The sequence below is a fragment of the Lonchura striata genome, chromosome Z (assembly GCF_050655825.1).
Source record: "Lonchura striata isolate lonStrDom1 chromosome Z, ASM5065582v1, whole genome shotgun sequence".
NCBI lineage: Eukaryota > Metazoa > Chordata > Aves > Passeriformes > Estrildidae > Lonchura > Lonchura striata.
In genome coordinates this window covers 78,009,439-78,033,474 of record NC_140740.1, presented here as the reverse complement: position 1 = coordinate 78,033,474, position 24,036 = coordinate 78,009,439, and the positions used below count along the sequence as shown (strand labels likewise).

The window sequence follows — 24,036 nt, the reverse complement described above, 5'->3', positions numbered from 1 at the left end:
TAATGATCTGTCCATTTTATATTATTATTATTATTACTATACAAAATTTCAAAACAATCATCATTAAACTTATTCTACAGTGTTGTTTCTGATTTGAAAGCAGCTGTCTTCTCATTTCTCAGGCTTTTCTGTAAGCCCTTCCTTCCATTGTGTGATGTACTTCTTTATCCTGCTCTCTTACGTGCTATTATTTGTCTATCCTTTCTCATTACTTTTTTTCTCTTTTCTTCTTGTAGGTGTGATAGCAGTTGTCATATTCATTCTACTTTGCATCACGGCCATAGCCATACGCATTTATAAAAAAAAAGGCATATACTCAAAAAATGAGGCAAAAGGATCTGAAAACGAAGACAGTGCTGAATCTGCATTGAAAAGTGAGCTCAGCATGCAAAATACAGCCAATGAAAATCAAAAGGAATACTTCTTCTGATTATCATTAATGATTTAATTTAATATAGTAACGTGACAGTCTGACTTTCTTGCTAAGCCAGGGGGCTCTCACTGGGCAGAAAAAGTTCTTGCACACTACTCTAAATGCAATGGATTTGAGACTTACTATACTGGATATGTTCAGTCTCAGTGATTGCTGTAGCGGGCCTCTTTGAATTACATGCATTCCTTAGCTATTATACCGTAAATGCATTTTATGTAACAGTGAATTAGATATTGTAACCAATTTCATTGTTGGTAGTTTCCGACTGTTCTAATGTGACCTTCTACAAATGAAGTTTAATGTACACACTGAATATGACTTTTGAATGGGAAAATTGTTATGAATTTATTCCTATCCTTTTCTTTAAAATTTGATTGATGATTTTTTTGTTCAAGGTGAAAGGTAGATTCTTATACTTTATGTACTAAAGAAATTCTGCTGTGATGCATTATGGTGATCCGTCTTACTTCCTCAAACTGAAAATGCCTTTTGAGCTGCTGTTGGCTGGTGTCAGCATCTGCTTGTGAGCCATGGCATTTGATGTCCAGAACAAACTGTATTTTTTTCTCCCTGGGATGTGACTGATATCTTCATTATCCCTTCCTTTTGTCAGGCTTAGCAGAACTGAAGAGTGTCCAGTGGGTTGAAATATTTAGAATCTCTTTTGCAGTAGATTTTCACTTACAGTAAGGGGATGGCACCAAGAGACTCATGCACATTCTGGGTATTTTGAATAAAACTTGTGGGGGGGAGGGGGGGGAAGGCAAGACCTTTGTTTGGAAAGATCAAGTAAAACACTAACAATAGTTAATTTATCAAGAATGAAAACACCAAAAGATGGTCAAGGTCACTGCCCCTGGAAATTAGTGATGACGCTTCTGTCAAAAAGTAATACCCAGTGCACTATGTGGGATGTATTCTCTGAAACTGTTGTATCTATGATTTGTTCCAGACCTCAAGACTACTTTTTTCTATGTTATAGAAATTATACAGTGTCTGACACATGAACACTTTAATTCTGCACTTTTAATAGTACCTACTATACCTCTGTGAGAAAAGGTCTGATTACACCACTCAAAATTAAACATTTGCTTACTATGCTGACAGAGTAAATGAAAGCTATTTATATTTACAAACAAACTGTTAGATATGAGGGCTAGGTTTAAGTTGTCTAAAAAGAATGTAAGGTCAATTTATACACCATAGGTTATCTGAAATACCCATATGGCCTGATGTGAATCTCAGAGATTCTACAGAAGGTTTGTGTCTTTTGGAAAACACATACAGGAACTGGGTAGAAGGCATTTAAATGGCATTAGATATTTAGGTATATTTAGGTATTTGACCCACACAAAGCATTTTTTTTTGTTTTCCCCAGTCAGATGACTGGATGTCTAGAGCTTGGATCTGAGAATTTCTGTGACCTTGTAGACTTGAGTTTGAAATTTAAATAACTTCCAGAATTTATTTATACCTACTCCCACTGAAAGCAATGAGAACAATCATTGTTTTTCTATTCAAAGAATAAATACTAGACCCTAGATTCTGAAGTTTAGAAAATGTTTATCATAAGTGCCCAACAACATTATTAAGACATGGAAAACTGACATATGCCAAAATCCTTAATATGTAAATTTATTTGCATAAATGGTAATTGTAAATATAAATGTCCAGCAGATGGTTTCATTTAAAACTTATTTTCTTCCATCAGTCTTTACCTTCAATTTTCAGAATTCTACTATTCCTTTCTACTTCCTTCTATACAGATTTACTTAATTTTTAGGAAAAATTTATTTCCTTTTTTGGGGTGCCTGGATGCTCTGCAATCATAAATTGTTCCGATTAACATGTTGTGCTTTTTTGTTTTCATTTTTGCAATTCTGTTTGCATGTCTGATAGATTAATCAGGCTGAGGACCCAGGATCAAGAACTGTATCCATGTTGTGGATTTGGTACAGTTTGCTTCATGACAAGAGGTCACCTTTAGGAAGGCCAGAGTTGCACTTATTGGCTATTCCAAATAAGTGATGAAAATATCCTGTTTGTGGATGGGGAGCGGTGGACGTGAAAGCCTCACATGACCCATGGAAAGAAGACTTTTAATTATTAAGTTTGCTACTTTGAACCTTCTCATCTACTTACTTTGAAGTGAAAATTATTACTTCTTTTTGAGGCCATGACCTAAATTGCATTAATTTCAAGAGAAGCCCTCCCATGGACTTCTCTGCAACCAAAGCCTGTGCATTTCAGGTTTTCCCTGTCTGCTGCAGACATGTAGGTTTTTAAGTGGTTCTTAGTGCCACTTATATCAACAGAGTCACCTGCAGGGACGTGTCCCAGTCAACTCCATATTCTATCATTGTGGGATGTAGTAACAATGTGGGACAAAATCTACAAGATGATGGTTATAGTACACCAAAGCAGATATTTTGACTGAATAATAAAAAACAAGTTTTCTTTTATCTTAACTCTTATATGAGAGTTGCTCATATAAATTTAATAAAGTGTAAATTTTACCCACAACAGGACAAGTTGGAAGAATGTAAACCTAACTTTTCAATCAGTTGGTCTTAGTTTTATTGTCTTGTAATGTTTTATTGTGTGTCTTCATGGAGAGAAAGTTCTCTTTCCTTACTTTGTTTTGTTCCAAAAGAACACTTTCTTTCCTTATTCCTTAGAGTTTTAAAAGGAACAGGAAGGGGAAAGCTTAGTAAAATCCCTATTTCACAGACTGGATAAAAAGGCAGAGGACAATAAAAATGCCTGTATGAGTGGCACGCTATTTCATTCAAAGACTTCTTTTAAGGCATTCTATTTTGTGAGGGATTCTAAGAGGGAAAAGATATATGGATTTTGTTGGATGAACGTCTCTAGATTTTTAGAATAAATCTATTACGCCTCCCTGAAGATGCAAATTACCATTTTCATCCGTAGAAACAGTGATCATATGTTTGTCACCTTAATCTAAAATATACATGTTTGAAATCAATGAAGCAGCATTTTTCATTACTTGCTGCATTTCTATGGGGATAAAAAAAATGGTGGCACCGAAGTGCGCTCAAATGTCATAGAACATTGTGCTGTCCCTTTCTGATTCTCTATGCCATTGTGTGATTTTCACCTCACTGTTAATAAAGACTTTTTAAAATAAAGTGAGGAAAATATTTTTTAAAAGAATTTGTATTAAAAAAGTTTAAAACTGACAACAATATACTGATTTTTTTTCAACAGTAAATATATGTAGAAGTGCACATAATATATTGGTGAGTGTGGTTATTTATAAATACTTTGGAGCACTAATGTGACAAATTTGCTATGCATTGACAAATTTTCCATGGTAAATATATTTTTTCTTAAGTACATTAGAAAATAAATAGAGGTATGTATACTGGTACATTTTTAAAGCTTTGTGTGGGTTCTAGCTATAAAGGACTTATAATTATTTATGTACTCAACATTTAGCATATAAATATGATTTAGTTAGGTTTTGGGAAAATATTTTCTAATACATCCAGTGTTGTGTAAATGAAGAATATGTTATAAAACAAGTGCACAACTTAACATAGAATGTAGTCATGATCAAAATAAATTTACAATATCATTATTCATTGCAGCAATGTACAAGGAAAAAGGACAAAAGTCCTTTAAGGAAACATCTGCATAAATTCAGAACATGCAACAATTGCAACTTAGCAGGGCTTGATAAGAAAATATAATTTTGAAATAAAATTAGTTACTTTTAGAAGCAATTGTAGTAATTTACACTCAAGGCAAAGATATAGCCACATACGCCGTGTGATGCTACAGGAAAAGAATGTTCTTTTAACAGAAAAAATATCTGCAAAGTCAGAAAATCTAGTTCTGAAAAAGCTTGTGCCCTAGTCTCTGACTGCAGTGAACATTCTCCAGAGTGAATAAGAAGAAACATCACTTAATTTTTTGCAAATTGAGCACCTAATACTGCAGCTGAAAGTATGGTAATTCCTTAGTGTTTCTGAACATTTAATGAGGTTGTATATTATCAATAAGGAAGAAAAGTAAAAAAATCTTTCAGAAACTAATGCTGACTGAAAAGATATATGTGTAAATGTATGGAAGTGGTTTCAGTGTCATTTTTTTTTAAATGCACAAAACAACATGCTTAAAACAATACACAACAGAAAGGATGTGCCCTTTAAACTTCCTCTATTTAGAACCTTCTCCTGGGGCCTTTTGGCAGTGGTGGTAAGAGAAGGCTTTAATGAGTTTGAGTACAGAAATTCTGAACAGCTGCTAATTTGAGAAACAGATACAAAACCACAAAGGTGTTCATAGACAATGCTTTGAAGTCAAATTCATCGTAATTCTTGAAGAACTGTCTAAAAAATATTTTAGACAAAAACTGGCACTGTTCTTTGGATACATTCATCATACCTCAATTTTTGCTCTTCTCATTTCTAAGAAAGGAATCACACAGCATAATATCATTGCAGACAGAGGGATGCCCTTATATTAAGCACTAACATAAAATCTCACTTAAATTTATATTAATTTCTGATGCATGATGAAATGTTGATGTTGCTAACATTTTGTATAAATAGCATTGAATAAATAATTTTTAAAACCCTTATTAAATAGAATGGTAAATCCACAGTAAAAATCAACTTCAGCCTATGAGGAAATGTGTGTACCCACATGCATACACACATGCATTCAGTGGGCTATTTTACAAATTTTACAATTTTCTTTGTATTATGTCAAATATTGAGGAAATGTCCAGAGTTCAGAAGCATCCTCCCCACACTCCCTATATTTGTTAATATTCAAACTATTTAAAGAAATAGTTGGTGTTTTTAGGGTTTTTTTCAAGGGGGCAAAAAATAAGATCTTGAAGTCTCCTCAAGGACTGTAAGAGGTAGAAAACCAGACTTCTGATAGAAAAGGTTGCAGTATCCCCCACACAGACAAGGCTTTTTTTTTTTTTTTTAACTTGTTTTCTAGTTACATCTAGGGCCTGAGAAATCATTTGATTTCAAAGTAAATTTCATACACACATACATAAATCAATAAACTGAACATCATATTTAAGATACTGCATAATATGTGTCCTAAAAAAGTTCTAATTTATTAGTAACCTTTGACCCAGCTGGTATGTCCTTTACCAATTAAATGTCCAAAAGAGAAGCAGATACTCAAAATCATTCTGAAATCCAAGAAAGTTAATGATAAATAATCAGTGAGTTGAACCAGATTTCATCACTGTGAATTTGTCATCAGGAACCTAGTGATAACATAAAAAAAAATATTAAAATAATGTTTATATTCTTCTACAAACCAACTGATAACAGATAGGGTCTGGTAATCTTTGTAGGTTATACTTTTTAGCACAGTACAGTATTTTTGTAACATACTGATACATGCAAGAACTAAATGCAAGTAAAATGCAATTTTTTTGAAGTCTGTGAACTGATGGTTTATTTTTTTTCAAAAGCAACAGTGCCTTGCAAGCAATTAATAAGACAAATATTCATTTATCTAAAAGCAGCTGTCACAAAGTCTGGATTAAAAACAGGAAATCTGCAAGACATCCCTCATGACACACTATAAATTCAGTGATGCACACCTGCCTATGAACTATTTAAGTAATCAAATAGGATTTCAGGATTTCAGCACACTTCTCTGCAGTTTGTGGACTGAACTGTGAGAAGCCCAAGAATATCTATCCCACTGTTAGCTGTATGGCCTTGAAAAAAGCCATTGACCTCAACACTCCATTTATACGATGTAAGGAATATACTGAAGTTTTTACTAACTTGCTTAATTAATATTTGTGAAGGCCTTGGAAGATGAAACCTTTTATGTAAATAGACAGCATGATAATAAGATCCTATCTTTTATTTAGCAAGAAATGATATGGTAACTAATATTAATTATCTGTATTTGTTATAATACATTTATTTCAGGAGATGATCCTGTTTCTTTCAGTCAGAAATAATAGCATTTTCCTGTTCTTTTATCCACAGAGTGACTCATGAATAAAGAGTAGAAAAACAGACCTTGGACTACTTGGTGTAATATAGAATTGACTGCATGTCTTCGTGTATCAGAAAATTAGAGCATAGAACATTTTCATCTAAATAGATGGGAGATATTTGAAATAAAACAAGACAGGTTTCATACAGATAAACACAAAACAGGAATTACAACAACACATCTATATTGTTACAAAATGTTTCCTACTAATTGACTAGCTAAAAGGGAGAATCTCATGTAGATTTTTTAATGCTCTTAGTAGCTTCATCAGATTCATTAACCTCATTTTCTTCTCTTTTTTAGCAACTATAGAGTCACTCTTCTAGCCATGAGTAACGGCTAGGCATGTCATATTTTATTTTCTAGATAACAGGATAAAAAATTTACTATTTTCTAATACCTTTAAATCTATTGCATATAGAAATACTCCTTATCAACATAAAATAATATTGTGTATTCTATATGAAGCAGCAAATTAATAGTAAATATATACTGATGTGGTCTTTGGTTCTTTTGTGGTTTTGGGGGTATTTTTTGTTGATTATCCACACCATTCAAACACCCTCACAGTAAACAGAAAAGGCTTTGCTGCTTTTAGCTAAATATCATCCTGTTTATGAATAAATTATTTCAAACGGGTCCTATACAATGTTAATATTTAATTTAAAAACTGTAGATTTGGTAAGAAAACATTAATAATATCTCAGTAGTTACAGCCCCAATATATATCCTCTCTATTTTTTAGTTAAAAGTATTATTAAACATTCTTTATAAGGGTTTTTTTCTCCACTGCACTCAATGACTCGAAGTAGAGGTTTATATCTTACAAATAGTAACTATTCAGCCATGGTCTCTTTATTATGGCAGTTCAAAAACTTTACATGTGAAATGCTTTGATAAGGTAAGAACAGGAAATACTTTTCCAGCTGTGGTGTTTCAACATAAAAAAAAGCATAAAAATTCTTATTCTTGCACAGCAAATACACTCCATGAGATCAAAATTCAACTGGATTGTTTAGTGTCATGACCTGTAAATCATCAACTCACATTTAAGTTATTTGTGTTACATTGCTATGATTTTTCTGCTTTGATGTTCTAATTCAAAATATATACATCTGATTTAAAGTAATTTTTAAGTAATTCTTGTAATAAGCATAAAAATTCTGTTTCAGCCTTTTTATAGATAAATCCTACTGAAAATTAGCAGTTAAATGTGGAATAGGATTTTTGTAATGTTTCATATATTCCTTTACGTGACACCTTTATAAAGTTCACCTATTTTTAGAGAGTGTACTGGGAGGGATTTATGATTTATTCCCAGAAGTTATAATTGGATTAAAAGGACAAAATTAATAGAAAAGGAGGAGAATATAGACCAGGAACTTGTTGATAAAACTTTTTACAAAGTTCTGAATATTCTTGTACATATATTTTTCAATTCATATGAAGTGCTTATTTGGGATCATGTCATTAAGCATATCAACTATAAATTTTTTTTTTTGTAAAACAAACTAACAAATTTTATTTTCAAGCTGATATTTAGATGTCTGTTTGCCTCAGTAAAGTACTTCAATATGTAAATTAAGCACAGCATAAAGCACTTATTATGTACATTCTCTCTATGTCTGGTACATTCTCCATGAAATATCATAATAATTAACAGCCCTCTGAAACAGGAAAATCTTTGAGTGTCTAGAGTTCCCTTCACAGTATTATTTTATGATTACAAGCAAACCTATGTAGTTAGAAACTAATTATAATAGCATTAGTAAATGCTTGTTATTCAGTATTCTAGAATGGTTAAGTGCTACATTTGAGAAAAGAAATGCTTTTTAAATTAGCAAAATAATCCATGCTATGGCAGTAAGGCTGCCCTTGTACAGTACCTGACTGCCCACTCTGACACCTACTAGTCATTAAGAATCATTTCACCAGAACAAAATTCACCTTAGGGTTTTGTGGTATATTGTAATATACTTAAAAACTAAACATGCTTGCAGCAAATATGCCTTACTGATTCACACTGGCCTTTTTAAATTCATCTAGGAATTCCCTTATGTTTTGCTCATAATCATATATCAAGTGGAGAATCTATAGCTGCAATTACATAAAAGGTAGCTGCTTTGCTTTTTCGTAAGGTGTTTGCTGTACCATGAGTTAGCTCACAATAGGTGTCCGCACTGCCAACTCACATGTCTATTTTGTCTCCATTTTGATGAATTACGTCTCTCCAAACTGTTTTCCTTGAGATGAATTAATAGGAAAAGCTTCTGTCACCCATCTTTGGTGCCAAGGTCTCCCAAGGACAGTGTGATCCACTCTAGCTGGCCAGACATCATCAGCCATGTAGCTCTCCTCTGCAGTGCTAGGGCCAGCTTGACTCCAGGAGGACGCATGTATGCTGCTGTTTGCACAAGACACTATGCTGCAGATTCACCTGCAGCAGACACATAGGGACATACCTCACCTAGAAACTTTTGCTATTCCACTCTCAATAAAAAGAATAAGAGGGTCAAGGGTGGCAAATTTTGCTCAGGCCTGATAAAGGAGACACACTGATGGGCTGTCAGCAGGGAGATGGCTGGTAGTGACCTGGTCTGTCTAGGGAGCTGAAGAGATGGTGTAAAGGAAGAAAAGGAGCTGATAGTTCTTCTTCTTGTTAGCAGAAAAAAAAAAAAACAAACCATTGCAACATGACCTTTGGTTTCCTCTTGAAGGCATTTCTAGAAATAATGAAAAAAGTTAGGACCCCCATAGTTCACCTGATCACAGTTCTTTCCCTGTGTAATTATCAATGTACAATGTCAGAGCAATGATGCAATACAGCCTCTCCAGGGCATGTGATACTTTAAAAACAGTGCATTTGGAAGGAAGCTACAGTTAAAAAATATCTTAAATAATCTACCCTTAAATTTCCAATATGGCATTGTATTATCTAAGAAATCCATGCATAATGCTCTGTATTCATTGGGTTAAGTCAACAATACCATGCTAACTACTTACCTCCTGCTGAGAACCAAAATATCTCACTCAAAACCATTTTTGCTTGCTCCACAGGACAAATGTCAGACAGCATCTGGCACAGACAGCAATATGAGGCAAAATAAGACCTCATAATGCCTTAAGAACATGTGGCAGAAGTCAGTCCTCCTCCCTCAGTCAGGATAAGCAAGATCTTCAAAAACACTTGTGTCGATTCAGGGTATCAGTGCTGGGATCCCTGATGTGGGAAGAATGATGTGCAGAACTCCATGATATCAGAAGTCTAATTAATTACTTTATTGTACTACATTATACTATAATTATATTACACCAATAAGAACTATATCACTAACTAACTAGAAAACCCAAGACTCTCTCTGCCAAGAGTCCTGACACAGCTGTGACCTAACTGGTCAATCAATCCAAAATAACATCACCAGAATCCAATCAAGCAATCACCTTGGGTAAGCAATCTCCATAACACATTCCACATGTGCACAAACATAGGAGCAGCAAATGAGATAAGAATTGCTTTGATTCTTTTTTCTCTGCTTCTCTCACATCTTCTCTCAGGAGAAATCCTGAGAAAGCTAGGTCTCTGTCTGTTCAAAGGACATGTGAATACCACATCAGGGGGCAGTTCATGTTCAGTGCTCTGAACAAAATTACTAAACTTTCAGCTCACAGAATCATAAAATGGAAGGGAGCTCTCAGGGTCATCTGATCCAATTTCCCTACTCAGGCAGGGTGACCCATAAGAAGTTGCCTGGAACAAAGACAAGATAGCTTTTAAAAGTAGCTAAGCATGGAGACTTCACAATCACTTTCAGTAACATCTGTCAGTGATAAGTCACCCTCATGGTAAAAAAGTGCTTCCTGATGTTCAGGAAGAGTGTCCAATGTATCTGTTTATGCCCACTGTCTCTTGTCCTACCACTGGGCAGCAATGGACAGAGGCTTCTTTACACCTGCCCTTCAGTCATTTATGTGCATGCGTGAATTCTCCTCTGAATATTTTCTTCACCAGGCTGAAGAGTCACATTACTCTTAGTCTTTGTTCATGAGAGAGACCACCAATGCCTTAATAATTTTTGTGGCCCTTTCCTAGTCACTCCACTGCTGAGGAGAGGAGGCAGGATCAGCTCTCTCAACCTGCTGTCAGTGGTTTTTTTATTTCGGCCAGGATACCATTGGGCTTCCCCAAAGTGAGGGCATATAGTTGATTTATGTTCAGACTTGTTCCATCGGAACTCACAGGTAATTTTCTCGAAACATACTTGCCAGATGGTGACCATAGAGTATACTGAGGCACAGGCCTATAAACAGATTTTGTGTCTGTAAACTGATCACAATGATTGGATGTTCTGAAAACCACACCATTAATATGATAAACACCATTAATCAGCTGAATTTCTTCATTAGTACATCTTTACTTTTACTCAAAATGACAACACTTAATTTATTGTAATCAAAGCCTATATAAATATTTAACTAGGCTGTGTAAAAAGATAGCATTTCAGCTAATGCTATAAAAGGAGATTCAGCAATCATTACATTTTTGCAGTTGTCTGTATGCTCTGTGTGTGTGTGAAGATCAATGGTAGAGTGAATAGTGTTCTGTTTTTTATTCTGACTGTGATCACATCTCTCACTTTTATTTAGTGGGAACTTCTTGGTACTAGAAGTGATGTGGCTCCATGAGATATAGGGAACAGCATTAGTCAAAAGGCCACCAGCTCTTTTCTTTATATAAGTTCTAAATGACAGATTCTCCTTAAATGGTAGCTAATAAAATAGAATTACAGCACTGACAAATCAAAACATATCACATAGTACTGTTTCTTTTCAGTATAAATTATACAAATGTTCATCTTGCTGTAAGCTCTTGATTGAATTAGTTTGTGAATACATTTGATATATCAAATTTCATTACATTGTTTCAATATATTGTAAAATTATATATTCTAGAATAAAAGAAAAAGTGACTTAAAAACTAAGAGAAAACCCTGTTGAAAACAACCAGAGGAATATGTGATAACAGATTGTCAAATATCTACATGTCTTTAAGATACACTCAGTAATATAAAACCAAACAACCAAAACCTTAAACAAGTTGGAAGACTAAAAAGTTTGAAGATTCTATCCTATTTTCTTTTATTTTTTGATAATTATAGTAAACTTTCAGTCACAACATTTCTTTTATACAACTCCCACAGGAGAAATGCAAACTGTCTGGTACAGTGTAAATAGCTCGCAGTTGACTTACATGCAGAGCTTAGGAGATTAGTGTTACCAGTGGCTTAATAATTTTAACTGTGCATTTCCCTAGACTGTGTATTCCTTATTTAATACATCATTCTTCCTGGATTTTATTGTTTGGGTTTGTTTTTTGTTGTTTTTTTATTGCCTATAATCTGGCTGAAAATCCAAAATATAAACATTATTATTTTTTATCTTAAAGGTGTCAAGAGATTTTAAGTTAAACAATTACCCTGTTGCACTAATGGAAAAATGCACACACATGCAGAAGTACAGTGTTAAATTAAAAGAGTCTTGAACAGTATCTACTTGGTGACAGAAACAGACACAGTAGATGAATTGACCAAAACACAGAAAACTGACAGGGCTAGAAGTTGTCTCCATTATTCCATTTCTTCTCTTCAATCACCAGTTCAATTAGCCTCCACACAGAACAATTCTTTACTTAATTTGTCTTATATATGAGTCATCTCTTGTAATTCAATAAATAGGAGGTCTAATTGGATTGCATCTCCTCCCATATGATATTTTTAATATAAAGTTCAAAAAAAAGAAGAAAACCTATGCCTTTATTTTATAGCTGGTTCTAATTAAAATTATGCTAATGTTTTTTTGAATTATCAGATTACAATACTGCCCTTAGATACAGTTCTTTAAACAGCAGGAAATAGTATTAAAAATACACTTTTGTTCTGTCTGTGTGTATTTGTCTATATTTTTCACTTTCTCAGAATGCTGAGAGTGACTTGTCAGTAAATTGGATTCTTTGGCAACAATGTATACCCAAGAAACATTGAAAGGGATCTATGGAAACTCAATAATGAGAGCACTTCATATGGAACAATTACACTCATGGCCTACTCTCTTCAGGCTGTGCCAATCAATATTTAGGAGACTGAAGTCTTACTCATATATTTCCCTTTTTCATTCAGTATTTGTGTCCCTGAAATGCACTAGAATAATCATTCTGTGATATACAGTTTTTATGTTTACTCTATGAGTGAAAGATAAAACCCTCAAGAATCCATCAATGGCAAAGCTGTTGATGCTAGGGCACTGATATCAGTTCTTGACTTTTTAATGCAGACCATAGATCTTGTTTCATCCTGTGGTTGTATTTTTAGATATATATTTCCAAAAGTAATATTTTAAAAGAAAAATACTGTAACAATCATTCCTAAGTTGATTGTGCATTTGCATATTACATAAAAGGGTATCTGTCAAACAAACCATTCTGGATAATTTATTAAATGTGCAAGAAATTTACATTTTTCAAATACTGCATTGCTAAGTTAGCTCTCCTACCTTCTATAAGAATGGTTTTCTTTTCCTAATGTAGCTGACAGGCAGTTATTGCCCTGTGGAGCTGACCTTGCCTGTGGGCATGTTCTGAGCCCTGCTGGCAATGCTCTTTGGAAGCGCTCCCAGATGAAAGCACTGGTGAAGGTAAACTGGAGTCTTATTCACTGTCATCCCAAGCAAAGCCAGACAGGGAAGCCAGTTCAGAATGGCAGTGCTCAAGCCCTCAGCACCTTGCCTTTTTGTTTGAAAAGATTTTCTGGCCATCTACACAATCAAGGCAAGAGAAGGAAGGCTAAAACAACTCTGATAGATTCTTCCTTTACAAGGTGGTGAACATATAACCAAGAGCAGAGAAAATACAGTAGGTCTTTATATTAGTGCAAGGCTAACAAAAGGTGCACATGTTAACTCGACAATTATTCCTAGTTAAGGTCTATCACATTTTTATTGCCTTGTGTATTTCTCTTGTCTTTTTGATTACATTAAATTATTTAAATCAGTTATTTTTTTGGCTGGATACTTATTCTTAGAGTGATTTCAGAATTCTTTGCTCATGAAATTTCCAAGCCCTTAAGATATCCTGAGGACTTAGCTAAGTACATAAGTCATCTCTACACTTTCAATTCTTGAATTTACAGAAATACCTCCTTAGCTTTGGAAAAGAATTCCACATAAATATTAGATTATAAATTTTTTCCACTGAAGAAAATGTAAGACACTCACTACAAAATAAAATGTGTTCTTTCACATTACTTTTCAATTATTGTAGAAGAATAATATCGTGGGCTTTTTTTAATAAGTAAAGAGGTAAAATTTATATTAACACAGATTTTAATACATTTTAGAAGGCATCCTTTTAATACTCTTATTAAAAAAAATAAGTTCAACTTTTAGATAAGATTTGGATGACTACAATTAGACAAGTATAGTTCATGAGACTGTAATTTTTTATTTCTCTTCACAGATTTCTGTCCATTTATTGTTGCTTCAAATGGACTGTGAGATTTTCTATTTCCCAGAAACAGCATGTTTGTAAGGAAATACAGAGTCTGAATTGAGGAAAATTAGAAATAAAAGCGAAAATACTTTTTAAGTAATTGTGTTTGTTTCTTTGGACAGAGCTGAAAAATTTTTGTTCACCTCCCTCTATCAGTTTCTTATATTCACTAAAATGTTATTCAATTCTAAGCCAACAAAAGTAATGAGAGTCAAATTGATGGCATTCAGAGGGCTAAGGTATACAGAAAGCTAGCAATGAAAAAAGTCTGGAAACCTCTTTTTACATAATCTTGTATGAAATATGCATGCATTTTATAATCTGAAGTGAAACCACTTGACAGCAAGCAAGAGCAAACAGGATTGAGTTAAAATGTGTCTTCAGTTTCAGGAAAAGAGAAGGCACATTTTCATCATATAAAGTTCTCCTTAAATCACCTACAAATACTACATGTGTGCATTTAAACTTCTAAATTTCATAAGCTGGACATCAGTAGTTCAAAAAGCGAATTTCTTTGCTAAATAAACCACATAAGAAATTACAATGACAGACAACCTATCAACCTCTAAGAAGTGCATATAAAAAGAGCTTTAGACTAAGATTTTTGCAACATGGGAATCTTCTTTGTAGATTAAAATGAAGTTGTGAGGAGTTTAGGCATCCACCAGCTAAAAAAAATACTTTGGAATCAAATTATTGATGCAGATACAGTGACATTTACTGCAGCTCTTACACTGAGTAGGAACATGAGGCCTGAAGAACTTCTTTTTCAGGATCTGAGGCCCTTCTGAGTGTTTCTACTTCTGTGAAAAAAATGGACTCTGGTGGCAGGTAACTGGTACACTGGGTAGAAAAGAGGGAGCGGTGGTCAGGTGGCTGCTGCCATTGTTTATTAGGCCCACTGAAGCTGCACATGAAACTTCCCTACATATAATATACTTTTATTTAATGTGGCATTAAAAAATGAAACGTTGTTTGGTGGACAGTCACGTGCACAAGATAATCTGCGCTGCACTAGAAAATGTGAAAGCAAATTTTGTAGTTGTGAATCAGTGTAGACACAGTAAAAAAATTATTTTGAGGATTTTTAAGGAAAAGTTAGTGTAAAAGATCATACAAATTAGTGCTAACATTACAGACTGAGTGTAAAAAAATTTAACCCCCTCCTAGGTTTGTCTAAAGAAGTTGAGTTCACAATTTTGAGAAAAACTTGAAAATTATGAAAAGCATAAAGTTGTCTGTCTTTAGGATTTAATTGCCAAGGTTTCTTCATGATCTCACCAACACAGTGATGCAGAAATTTTATATATATTATAAATATATATGTTACTTAAAACAATTCAAGTAATCTTGTTTCTTGTCCCTGCTCTGTTTTTATTTTTCTTCGCTTTCATACCTCAAAGGCAAAATACTTTCAGTGTCATCACTTAAAAGTATTTTGTTACTTAAAACAATTCAAGTAATCTTGTTTCTTGTCCCTGCTCTGTTTTTATTTTTCTTCGCTTTCATACCTCAAAGGCAAAATACTTTCAGTGTCATCACAAAATACTTTCAGTGTCATCACTTAAAAGTATTTTGTTATTACAACAAACAGGTTGATTTTTAATTTTCTATACTTAAAAAGCAAATCCATCCTTGCCTCACACTTATGCCCCAAAAAAAGAGGGCTTTTTTTGAAAAATTTATTCCTTCCCTGCAGCACTCAGTGTGAGTTTTAATGGAATTTCAAGTTTCTTAATGCTATTAGGATTCTTATCTGTTTCTTATACAGACTGAAACTGTAGAAAACAGCTTCTGAGGTTAAATTGGAAAAGGCTTACATGTAAAAACAGATAGTGACTGTTCTGTGAAGGAATAACAACAGTCTGGGACTACTTGTAGCACATAGACATAAAAAATTATAGTAGGGACATGATTATAATATTTAATTTTCATTTAGAATTGGATTATTGCAGCAAGAGCTAAAAAACAGGCAAAGTGAAACTATGGCAGCATAGTTTGTAGGGCTTCTGTTGTTAGCAGTACATCATGTGCTGCAAGCATTCTCATAAATAATGGCACCAAAAAAGTGTTTTTCTCAGTACTGTTCCCCAGATTTAAAATATACAGGAGCAAAAGCCAAAGTAGCATGCCATGGTGCAAGACAAGAGGGAGATGATAAAGGTAGGAGTTCAGCTTACTGTTTCACTTGCTTGTAGTCAGAACCTTTTCCCTGTTATCAGAAGTGTCATTCACTGCCCCAGAGCAGACCTTGTAAGAAAAAGCAGAGGTCACTGGGCTTCCTGCAGGGAGGAAGAAATATTTTAAAAATAAATCTAGCCTTTCAGATTCTGCTACTTCCTATGGTAGATATTTTAATTTTGCATTTAAGTTCTACTTCTACTAATTTTCTCTTGCTCTACTTGCAAAATCTGGGGGTTACTTTGAAAGCTCATCCTTCATTATGTTGAAAGATAATTTTTCAAAAAACTTCAAACTTCATTGCTGATGTGAAATTCAGAGATAAGCGCTGAGATTTTCTTTGTAGCCAAGTAAGAATGGATTTGTCTTGTGATGCTACAAATAAACAATCCAGCACACAGACTAAGTCTACTGAGGGCCAGAATAAAATGTGTAACAGAGAACAGGTAAAGAACACACCTGAGATGTGCTTGCAAGTCAGTAATGTGTCCTTGTCTCTAACCTTTCTATATTTGCTACAGAGAAAATACATTAATAAAGAACACAGGGGTGATATACTATGTTAATTCTGTGTCAAAGTTCATGTTACCAACACATAGGGGCAAATGTGTATGCATTTCAGTCAAAATTAATCAGATTTAGGATTAGCTTATTGCCATTTTCATGGTGTATATTTTACAAACCTTCCAGGCAGTAGTAAAAAAATATACCTTGCTGAGCTACCATGGGTCAGAAGGAAAAATAGATTATAATGCTTAATACCTTAAGAAGAGATAATAATATTGAAAATCTCTTTCTCAGCAAACCTGAATAATAAAAAAAAGGCCCTTGCAATCAGCAGTATTGCTATTTCCTTGTTCTATACTCCAGATATATTTCCTGGCTCACCCCAGTTCTTGATGCAAAACTGGAAAGGAAGATATCCAGAATTAATTTTAAACAAGGACTCAAAGTCCCCCTATACAATACATTAAAAAGTCCTTCTAGTTTGCAGCTGAGAATCTGGAAATACGTAGACTTCATTTGTCTATAGAGGACATATCTTGCTACTTCTATCTTATTTAAAGAGGAGATACTGTAAAATCTTAAGTAAGAACTAGAAATCAAAGGCCAAGCAAATTTATTCTTGATAAAGAGTATGTAGCAACATAAATGTAAACTGGAATGAAAATATTTTTGCTCATGATTTGCTGGCCCTTTGCAAAACTGTTCCTATGGTGAAGTCAGGGAGCAAAGCAATAGACAGAAAAAAATGGAGAAAAAATATAAGTCTGAGAGGGCAAATAAAACTTAAAAGTAAGGATACAGTTTGGCACCCAATCCATCCCATTGCAAATGTTACTTGTTCCATTCCCAGAGATGAGATATTTTCTGGGTCAAACCAAGAAAACCATATTAGTGGACAAGGTTAATTTATTCTACTTTCTTGCAAATAAATGTAGACACATAGCTTTAGTCAGCCCTGAGCAACAGAAAGTAACCTGAGCTAGGTGGTGTAATCAGCTTTACTGGAGGTTCCCATTCCTTCTTCCCTAATCTTCCTCAGACACTCAAAAGTGTCTTTAGGTATGCAAAAGAATGCTACACATTTACATCAAAACATTGCATCATCTACTATAGATTACGTACATAACAGGCTACTATGTTATAAATAGTAGGTGATTTTATATATATATATGTATATATGTATATATGTATATATGTATATATGTGTATATATATATATATACACACTACACAGTAATGTTATAATTATATATAGTATATTGCACATATAATATATTGTGGTATTGTAGTAGACAATGTTGCAATATTTTCCTTAAAGCACCAATAAATTATTTCTGTTTCCATTACCACATCATACTGTAAGAAAATATGCAAAGCCAAATGGATTTTTGCAGCGCTGTGTGTAAATGTTCTCCAAACTTTAAGGTCCTGTCTCCTGGGATTGACTAGACTATTTGCCTAAATCATAATCATATTATTCAGTAGTGCTGCAAAAAGCTGGTGGAAAAAAAAAGAAAATGTGTTTGAATACCTTTCCTTTCTGCAAGTGGCTGGCATATTTTTTCCCTTGAAATATATAGACAATGGTCTGAGATATTTTCAAACATATTCAGGTTGTTTAAAAAAATGCTAATCTGACATTTATTAATCCTTTATTGTAGATGAGAAAGGATTAGGCCTAGGCAAGATATCTGGTTACAAAAAAGATTATATTTCAGGTTCACCTAATAAATTTTAAAAATCATTATTTTTAGTCTCTGTTTAGATCCAAATTTCACTCTCAATATGGTGCAATGTTAAATGTAAATATTTTTTGCATTTATAATACAAAACTTTATTCATTCAGGTATACAAAAAACTAACATTCTTGAAAAGGTCATACACTTTCTTGTAATTTATTTTTCTACTAGGTTAATTCCATGTTTCATCATTCCTGCATATTTAATTATTACCAGTTTGCTCCTGCTTTATACCTTTGACATCTAGGTCTAATAATCTACACCTATATCTGTAACAGTGACAGCTTTTTAAATAAATAACTGGTGCAATGTGGTACAGTTCAGCGTATTCAAATGCGGAATTCTTTCATTTTAAGAACTTCATATATAATGACAATTTCACCATTTGAAATGTCATGTCTGTACTTAAACCTTGAAAAAAATAATAATCCTATGATTTACTTGGTAGTTATTTAAAATAGCACATAAACATCTGGCAAGCCTTTATTGCTGTCTCCTGTTGGAGTCCAAACCCTCCCTCTGGCTGCCCTGACTGTCTTGAGACCCTGGCAGGGAACTTGGAGACCTTAGCAAAAAGTCAAAAACAGCTGTGACTTCAATTTTAGCCCATAGAAAAATTTGCCAGCTTTGAGTGAAGAATTACAAGCCACAATGGTTTGAATAGTGTGATATTTGAATTAACATAAGGTACATAAATAGAAATTTAGGGGTTTTATAATATAATTCAAGGAGTCAAGATAGAAGAATTTAGGCATGTCCTAACCTTCTTTTCCTTCTTCTTTTCCTCCATGTCTTGCTGTAATGGTGACACTTTTCTATTGGTTTAAGGTAGACACTCACTGTCTGACATAAATGATAGGTATTAGCACAAAATTGTAAACATAATACATGTAGTTTTGAGTATATAATGTAGGAGCCGCCCAAAGCTTGAGGCAGATTGCTATAGCTTCCTTTCTAGACAGACATCAGCAGGTCAAAGAAAAAATGTTATAGATAAGGAAAAAATAAACAACCTTAGGAAACCGATCTGACTCATTCCAAACTCCTTCTTTAGTTACACAAGCTAAGGAGAAAAAACTTTTACATTCTTAAAGTCCCAACAAGCTGACCTCAACAGTCTACCACACAGAAAATAATGAAAAGGCAAAGCTGTTCAGGAGATCTCTGGCTTTAAAAGCAGACATCAATGCATATATGGTGAGAGCAAATAGCTTAGAATTTTTTTCCAAAACTGTCTTAATTCTGTGGTTCTAAGTTTTGAAAGCAATCTTTTTCTTATGGTTCAAGGCTCTTTTAATGCAAATACAGAGTCTTGCCTATTCACACCTCTTTATGATCTGAATAATATATAATGTGTCACTAGAAAATTTAAATCACCAGAATCTTTAAAAATATAGATAATTATCTTCTTAATAAAATATCCTTTCAGTGATGTTTCAGTGATTCATTTAACTGCTGATTTAACAGTCTGCTCCAAAATAGAGGATCTGAATGTGAGGTAGCAGTAAGCTGAAAAAGAAGATCCAGAAGTGAAAAAGGTACTATGGTATTGGACATAGAGCAGCTCTGGTCATAAAAACTGGCACCAGAGCCAGGAATGCAATCTGGTCAGGCAATACAGAAATGTGGTTTTCTCTTACCTGCCTACTGTGTTATTGCTACTGACAGTTCTTACAGTTTAAAGATGAGGGTCAATTTTAGGGAAGAACCAAAGCTGTACCAGGATCATAATCTCTCCATCAACTGCTTTGTGGCCTACATCTGTCAAATTTAGTGACTTTATTCCAGATTTGGTTTTGATGTTGTCAGAAGTAAAGACTTTCATGAATCACTAATTAAAATTCAAAAATTACCCCTCCTCAAATTTTTTTGACTTCTCCAAGCATATTTTCTACAATTTGACATAAGCCAAAGCTCCTCTCTATAGTGTAAAAACAGAAAAAGACAATCTGCTAAAGGAGAAAAAAAAGCCACACTAAAGACTCTGATATAAAAAACTGTGAGTGAATTTCCTTGCAAAATACACTCTGCATCTGAAAATTAAAATATAAATATAAGTATCAAAGAAAACCTAATATACAGTCTGTATAATCTGTCTATAAGCAGACATAAAGATTTCTGCAGAAAGTAGGAAATAAAGGTAGCTTGGGAGTTCTGAACTCTTGAATGCATACTTAAAAATTGAGATCTGAATGTTGGTAGGAATTTTACTGCATAAAATGAGTATAGAAAGAATAAAGAAGTGCTTAATGGTTTCCTTATGTGACAGATCATTGTAGACATCTTATAAACAGCTGAATGCTATAATTTTGTCATATTTACTAATCTCATACCACTGCTGCTCAATAATGGGTTATATGAATTTTATCGATGTTAATCTTTTGGGGTTTTTCATCCTTGAAACATCTTTATGTAACTGGCCCAGATATAATGTGTAGTCTTAGGGATCATATTTGATATAGGATAAAGTGGAAACAGCACGATTTTGTACTCAAACGTCTCAAAAAATATTGTTTAAATTATTTTTTAAAATTTATTTATATCTCACATTTGAGTATACTCAACTCTGGCCAGTGGAGACCAAGGCCACAAACTGGGTCTCTATATCATTTTCCAAGTTTGCCTGTCACTAAGTACATAGTCTGCTGTGCTGCTGCATCAACTCTTTTCTGGGAATGGATAATAAATAGTAAGTTAGCACAGTGACAACTCAATTATCCAATGGCCTTGGAGATTGTTATTTGAAATGGGTCATGTGAGAACATCAGCATTCCTTTATTACCTGTCCATTTCAGAACTTATTCCATAAATTTATACCACTGTTTACATTATGTCTATCTAACAAAATTCTGTGTTTCCTCAGTCCTAGAAGCCCTTATATCTGTACCAGAATTTAGCACTGATGTACAGTTCATGAACAGAAAAACTGATGTATGTTTCATTCACAGTTTACTGAATTTTCAAGGAAACTTCTGAGCACTAAAGAGAAATTACAGTGCTGTCAGTTGTTGATTTCTCCACATCCTAATAAATACAGTAATTTTTCTGTAGTTAAAAATCCAGTCTGAATGTGTTCCTCTCGCCACTTACCCTTACTTCTGTTAATGGTTTCCATGTCCAACAATATTGCATTTTCCTTCATTTTTACTATCTCCACAAATCTTCCCAGAAAATATCTAAGCAACAGATTTGTCAGTTGATTGAAATGTATCACATGCTCTTCTGTGAAATCCTTAAAGGTAGAAGAGGCACAGTGGTAGAATAGGTGAAAAATCTTAGTCCCTGGAATGCTAAAGTACTTCAAAAGAGTACAGTTTCTTTGCATAAGGAAGCTCTGACCAATATATAAAATAAAAACTACACCAGCCCCATGCAGTTTGATTGATCACGATGGGCAAGATTTATTTCTCTTACAGTGTACTTTTTCATTTAATTTCTAGTCTTTTTTCAATGACCAACAAACTCTGAATGTACATGATGGTAGCATGAAAATATGAAAAAGTCTCAGAAATTAAAATGGATAGTGATCAGGTGCTTATCAGAGTGACCCATGGATAAAAATTTAGCTGTCAACCCAGCAAGATCTGAGACTCATGGGACAGTATGATAATGATGGCTTAAGAGGGACCAGGTTGATTGTAGTAGAGCATCTCAAATAACCCATTAGCATTTAGGTACCTGAATACCAGTCCTTACACCTGTCAAATTATAAAGACCATCTCTTTTAATTTATTTGCAACCTTCTTACTTTAGACTTCCTAGAAGCTTGCAAAAGCTTTTAGGAAGTCTTTAATACATAGGTATAACAAGAATATTTTCTCTGTAAGTACCTAAGAATTACTGCTGTATGAAACTTGAATGCTGTTTACTTTTAATAATTTTATTCTATGTTACTTGACACACATATTTATTTCCTTACATTCTTTCAATTGTTTAACCCAGGCAAGGTTTGCTTTTTTCCCTTTCCACTTAACATTATTTTAAAAATAGATTGATACTACTGTTCTGCTTTTTGCAGGACACAGAAGTAGCAGATGGGTCCACAGATGATAAAGGTTAAAACTCTGAGTTTAATTTGCAGCTTTTTAGCTTTAACATCTGACATGAGAATATCAGTGTCATCTCTTATGAGGATATTTGTAAGTTAGTTTAATATTCTAGTTGATTGAAAGAGCTGATAGAAATAGTATGCCCACAGATTACTCTTCTTGGGGTGTAAATATTTAAATATTTCCCCAATAAATATCTAATTTATAACATAACAAAGAGCAGTCTCATCTTCATCAACTATTTTCTAAAAGTAAAAAAATATCTGTTACTGGACTTTAAGATTACTAACATGCACTAAAATGGAAAAAACTCTAGAAGTAAATATGATGACAAATATTTTTTTTATTATCTCTTCCAGTGATAAGACTGTTCTGAATGAAATTATTTTCAAGGTCTACTTTTGCTAGCTAAATAAAAAATAGGGCTATATAATATACATTAAGATGTAAAATTTGGCATATTTGCACCCATCTGGTTGTCTGGATGTTGTTTGGCTGTGTAATTAGATGGGTTCAATCTACAGCAGCTCAGATTTTGGTTCATTACATCAATACTTGTAATAAAATAACACTGTGCTTTCAGGTTTACCTGGCACCATGTTTTTCTGGGACTTGGGATAGAGCAACTATGAAGTTACTGGTGTTCCTGGAGGCAGAGGTCCCTGCAGACAGCAATTCTGGAGTCAGTGCAATCCCCTCACCAAGATGGAAATGTTGTCTGCTGTCAGGCAGTAAATAGCTTATTGAGTTGTTTTGAACTGGGTGATTGGGAATTTGCACTGAGTAGTTTTTATATTGCACTATGGAGTTATGTCACATTGGTCTATTCCACACACCTTTCCCCTCCTCCCTAAGTCTCAGGTGTGATGGGTTCTCCCTGACTGCTCCCACATCTCCTCACCTGTGTCCCATTGGATGTGGCTTCTCAGTTCCACCCCACCTCTTTCCCAGAGCTCAAAACCCCCCTGGATGAAACCTTCAGCCTCTTTTTTCTTCCAGACTCCTCAGTCTCTGTAACCCCTGGATCCGAGGTGGCTCCTAATGATAAACAGGATTTAGTCCTAAGGAGAAGAGCACCTTTTGTCTTTTATCTTTGTCCATGTAGGTTTCCCCTGCCCTGTGCTTGGAGGGGACCAGGGGATTCCTACAGTTGTCACATGATTTGTGCAATGAAAGATTAAAGAGTGAGAGTTTCTGGCTTACCAGCAATGCTAAAACACCTCATGCAGAAAAAACAGAACAAAGGCTGTGTCTCCAAAGAATGTGTAATCAGCTGAGCATCTCTAGGGCCCTAAATATAAATTTGGGTACAAGCAGTTTTTGGCAGCATTAGAATGACACTGTATCACAGTTTAATGAACACTTAGTTAAATTTAACAAGAGTTTGATTTTACCAAACAGGATCAGAGACCTTGTTATGTCCGAACAGGGGAAGAATCAAAGCAAAGAAATTGCCTCTCTGGAGCAGGTCAGTGTTCTGTCTGCCACTGAGGCATGAGCCTAACAGTGACAGATTCTCCAGAGGAAGGAACTGCCAACCTGGCAGCTGACAGAAGTGGCAAAGACTGGCTTATG

General features: G+C 34.2%; 1 protein-coding gene across 1 annotated transcript in view; it reads left to right on the top strand.

The window, feature by feature from the left end:
* CNTNAP4 (contactin associated protein family member 4) overlaps positions 1-5,038 on the top strand; it is a 203,388-nt gene extending 198,350 nt beyond the window's left edge. The window contains exon 24 of the mRNA XM_031507421.3: positions 237-5,038. Within this exon, the coding sequence (XP_031363281.2) occupies positions 237-430 (194 nt within the window). The 3' untranslated portion in view covers positions 431-5,038. The remainder of the gene's footprint in view (positions 1-236) is intronic.
* Positions 5,039-24,036: the final 18,998 nt, after the last annotated feature.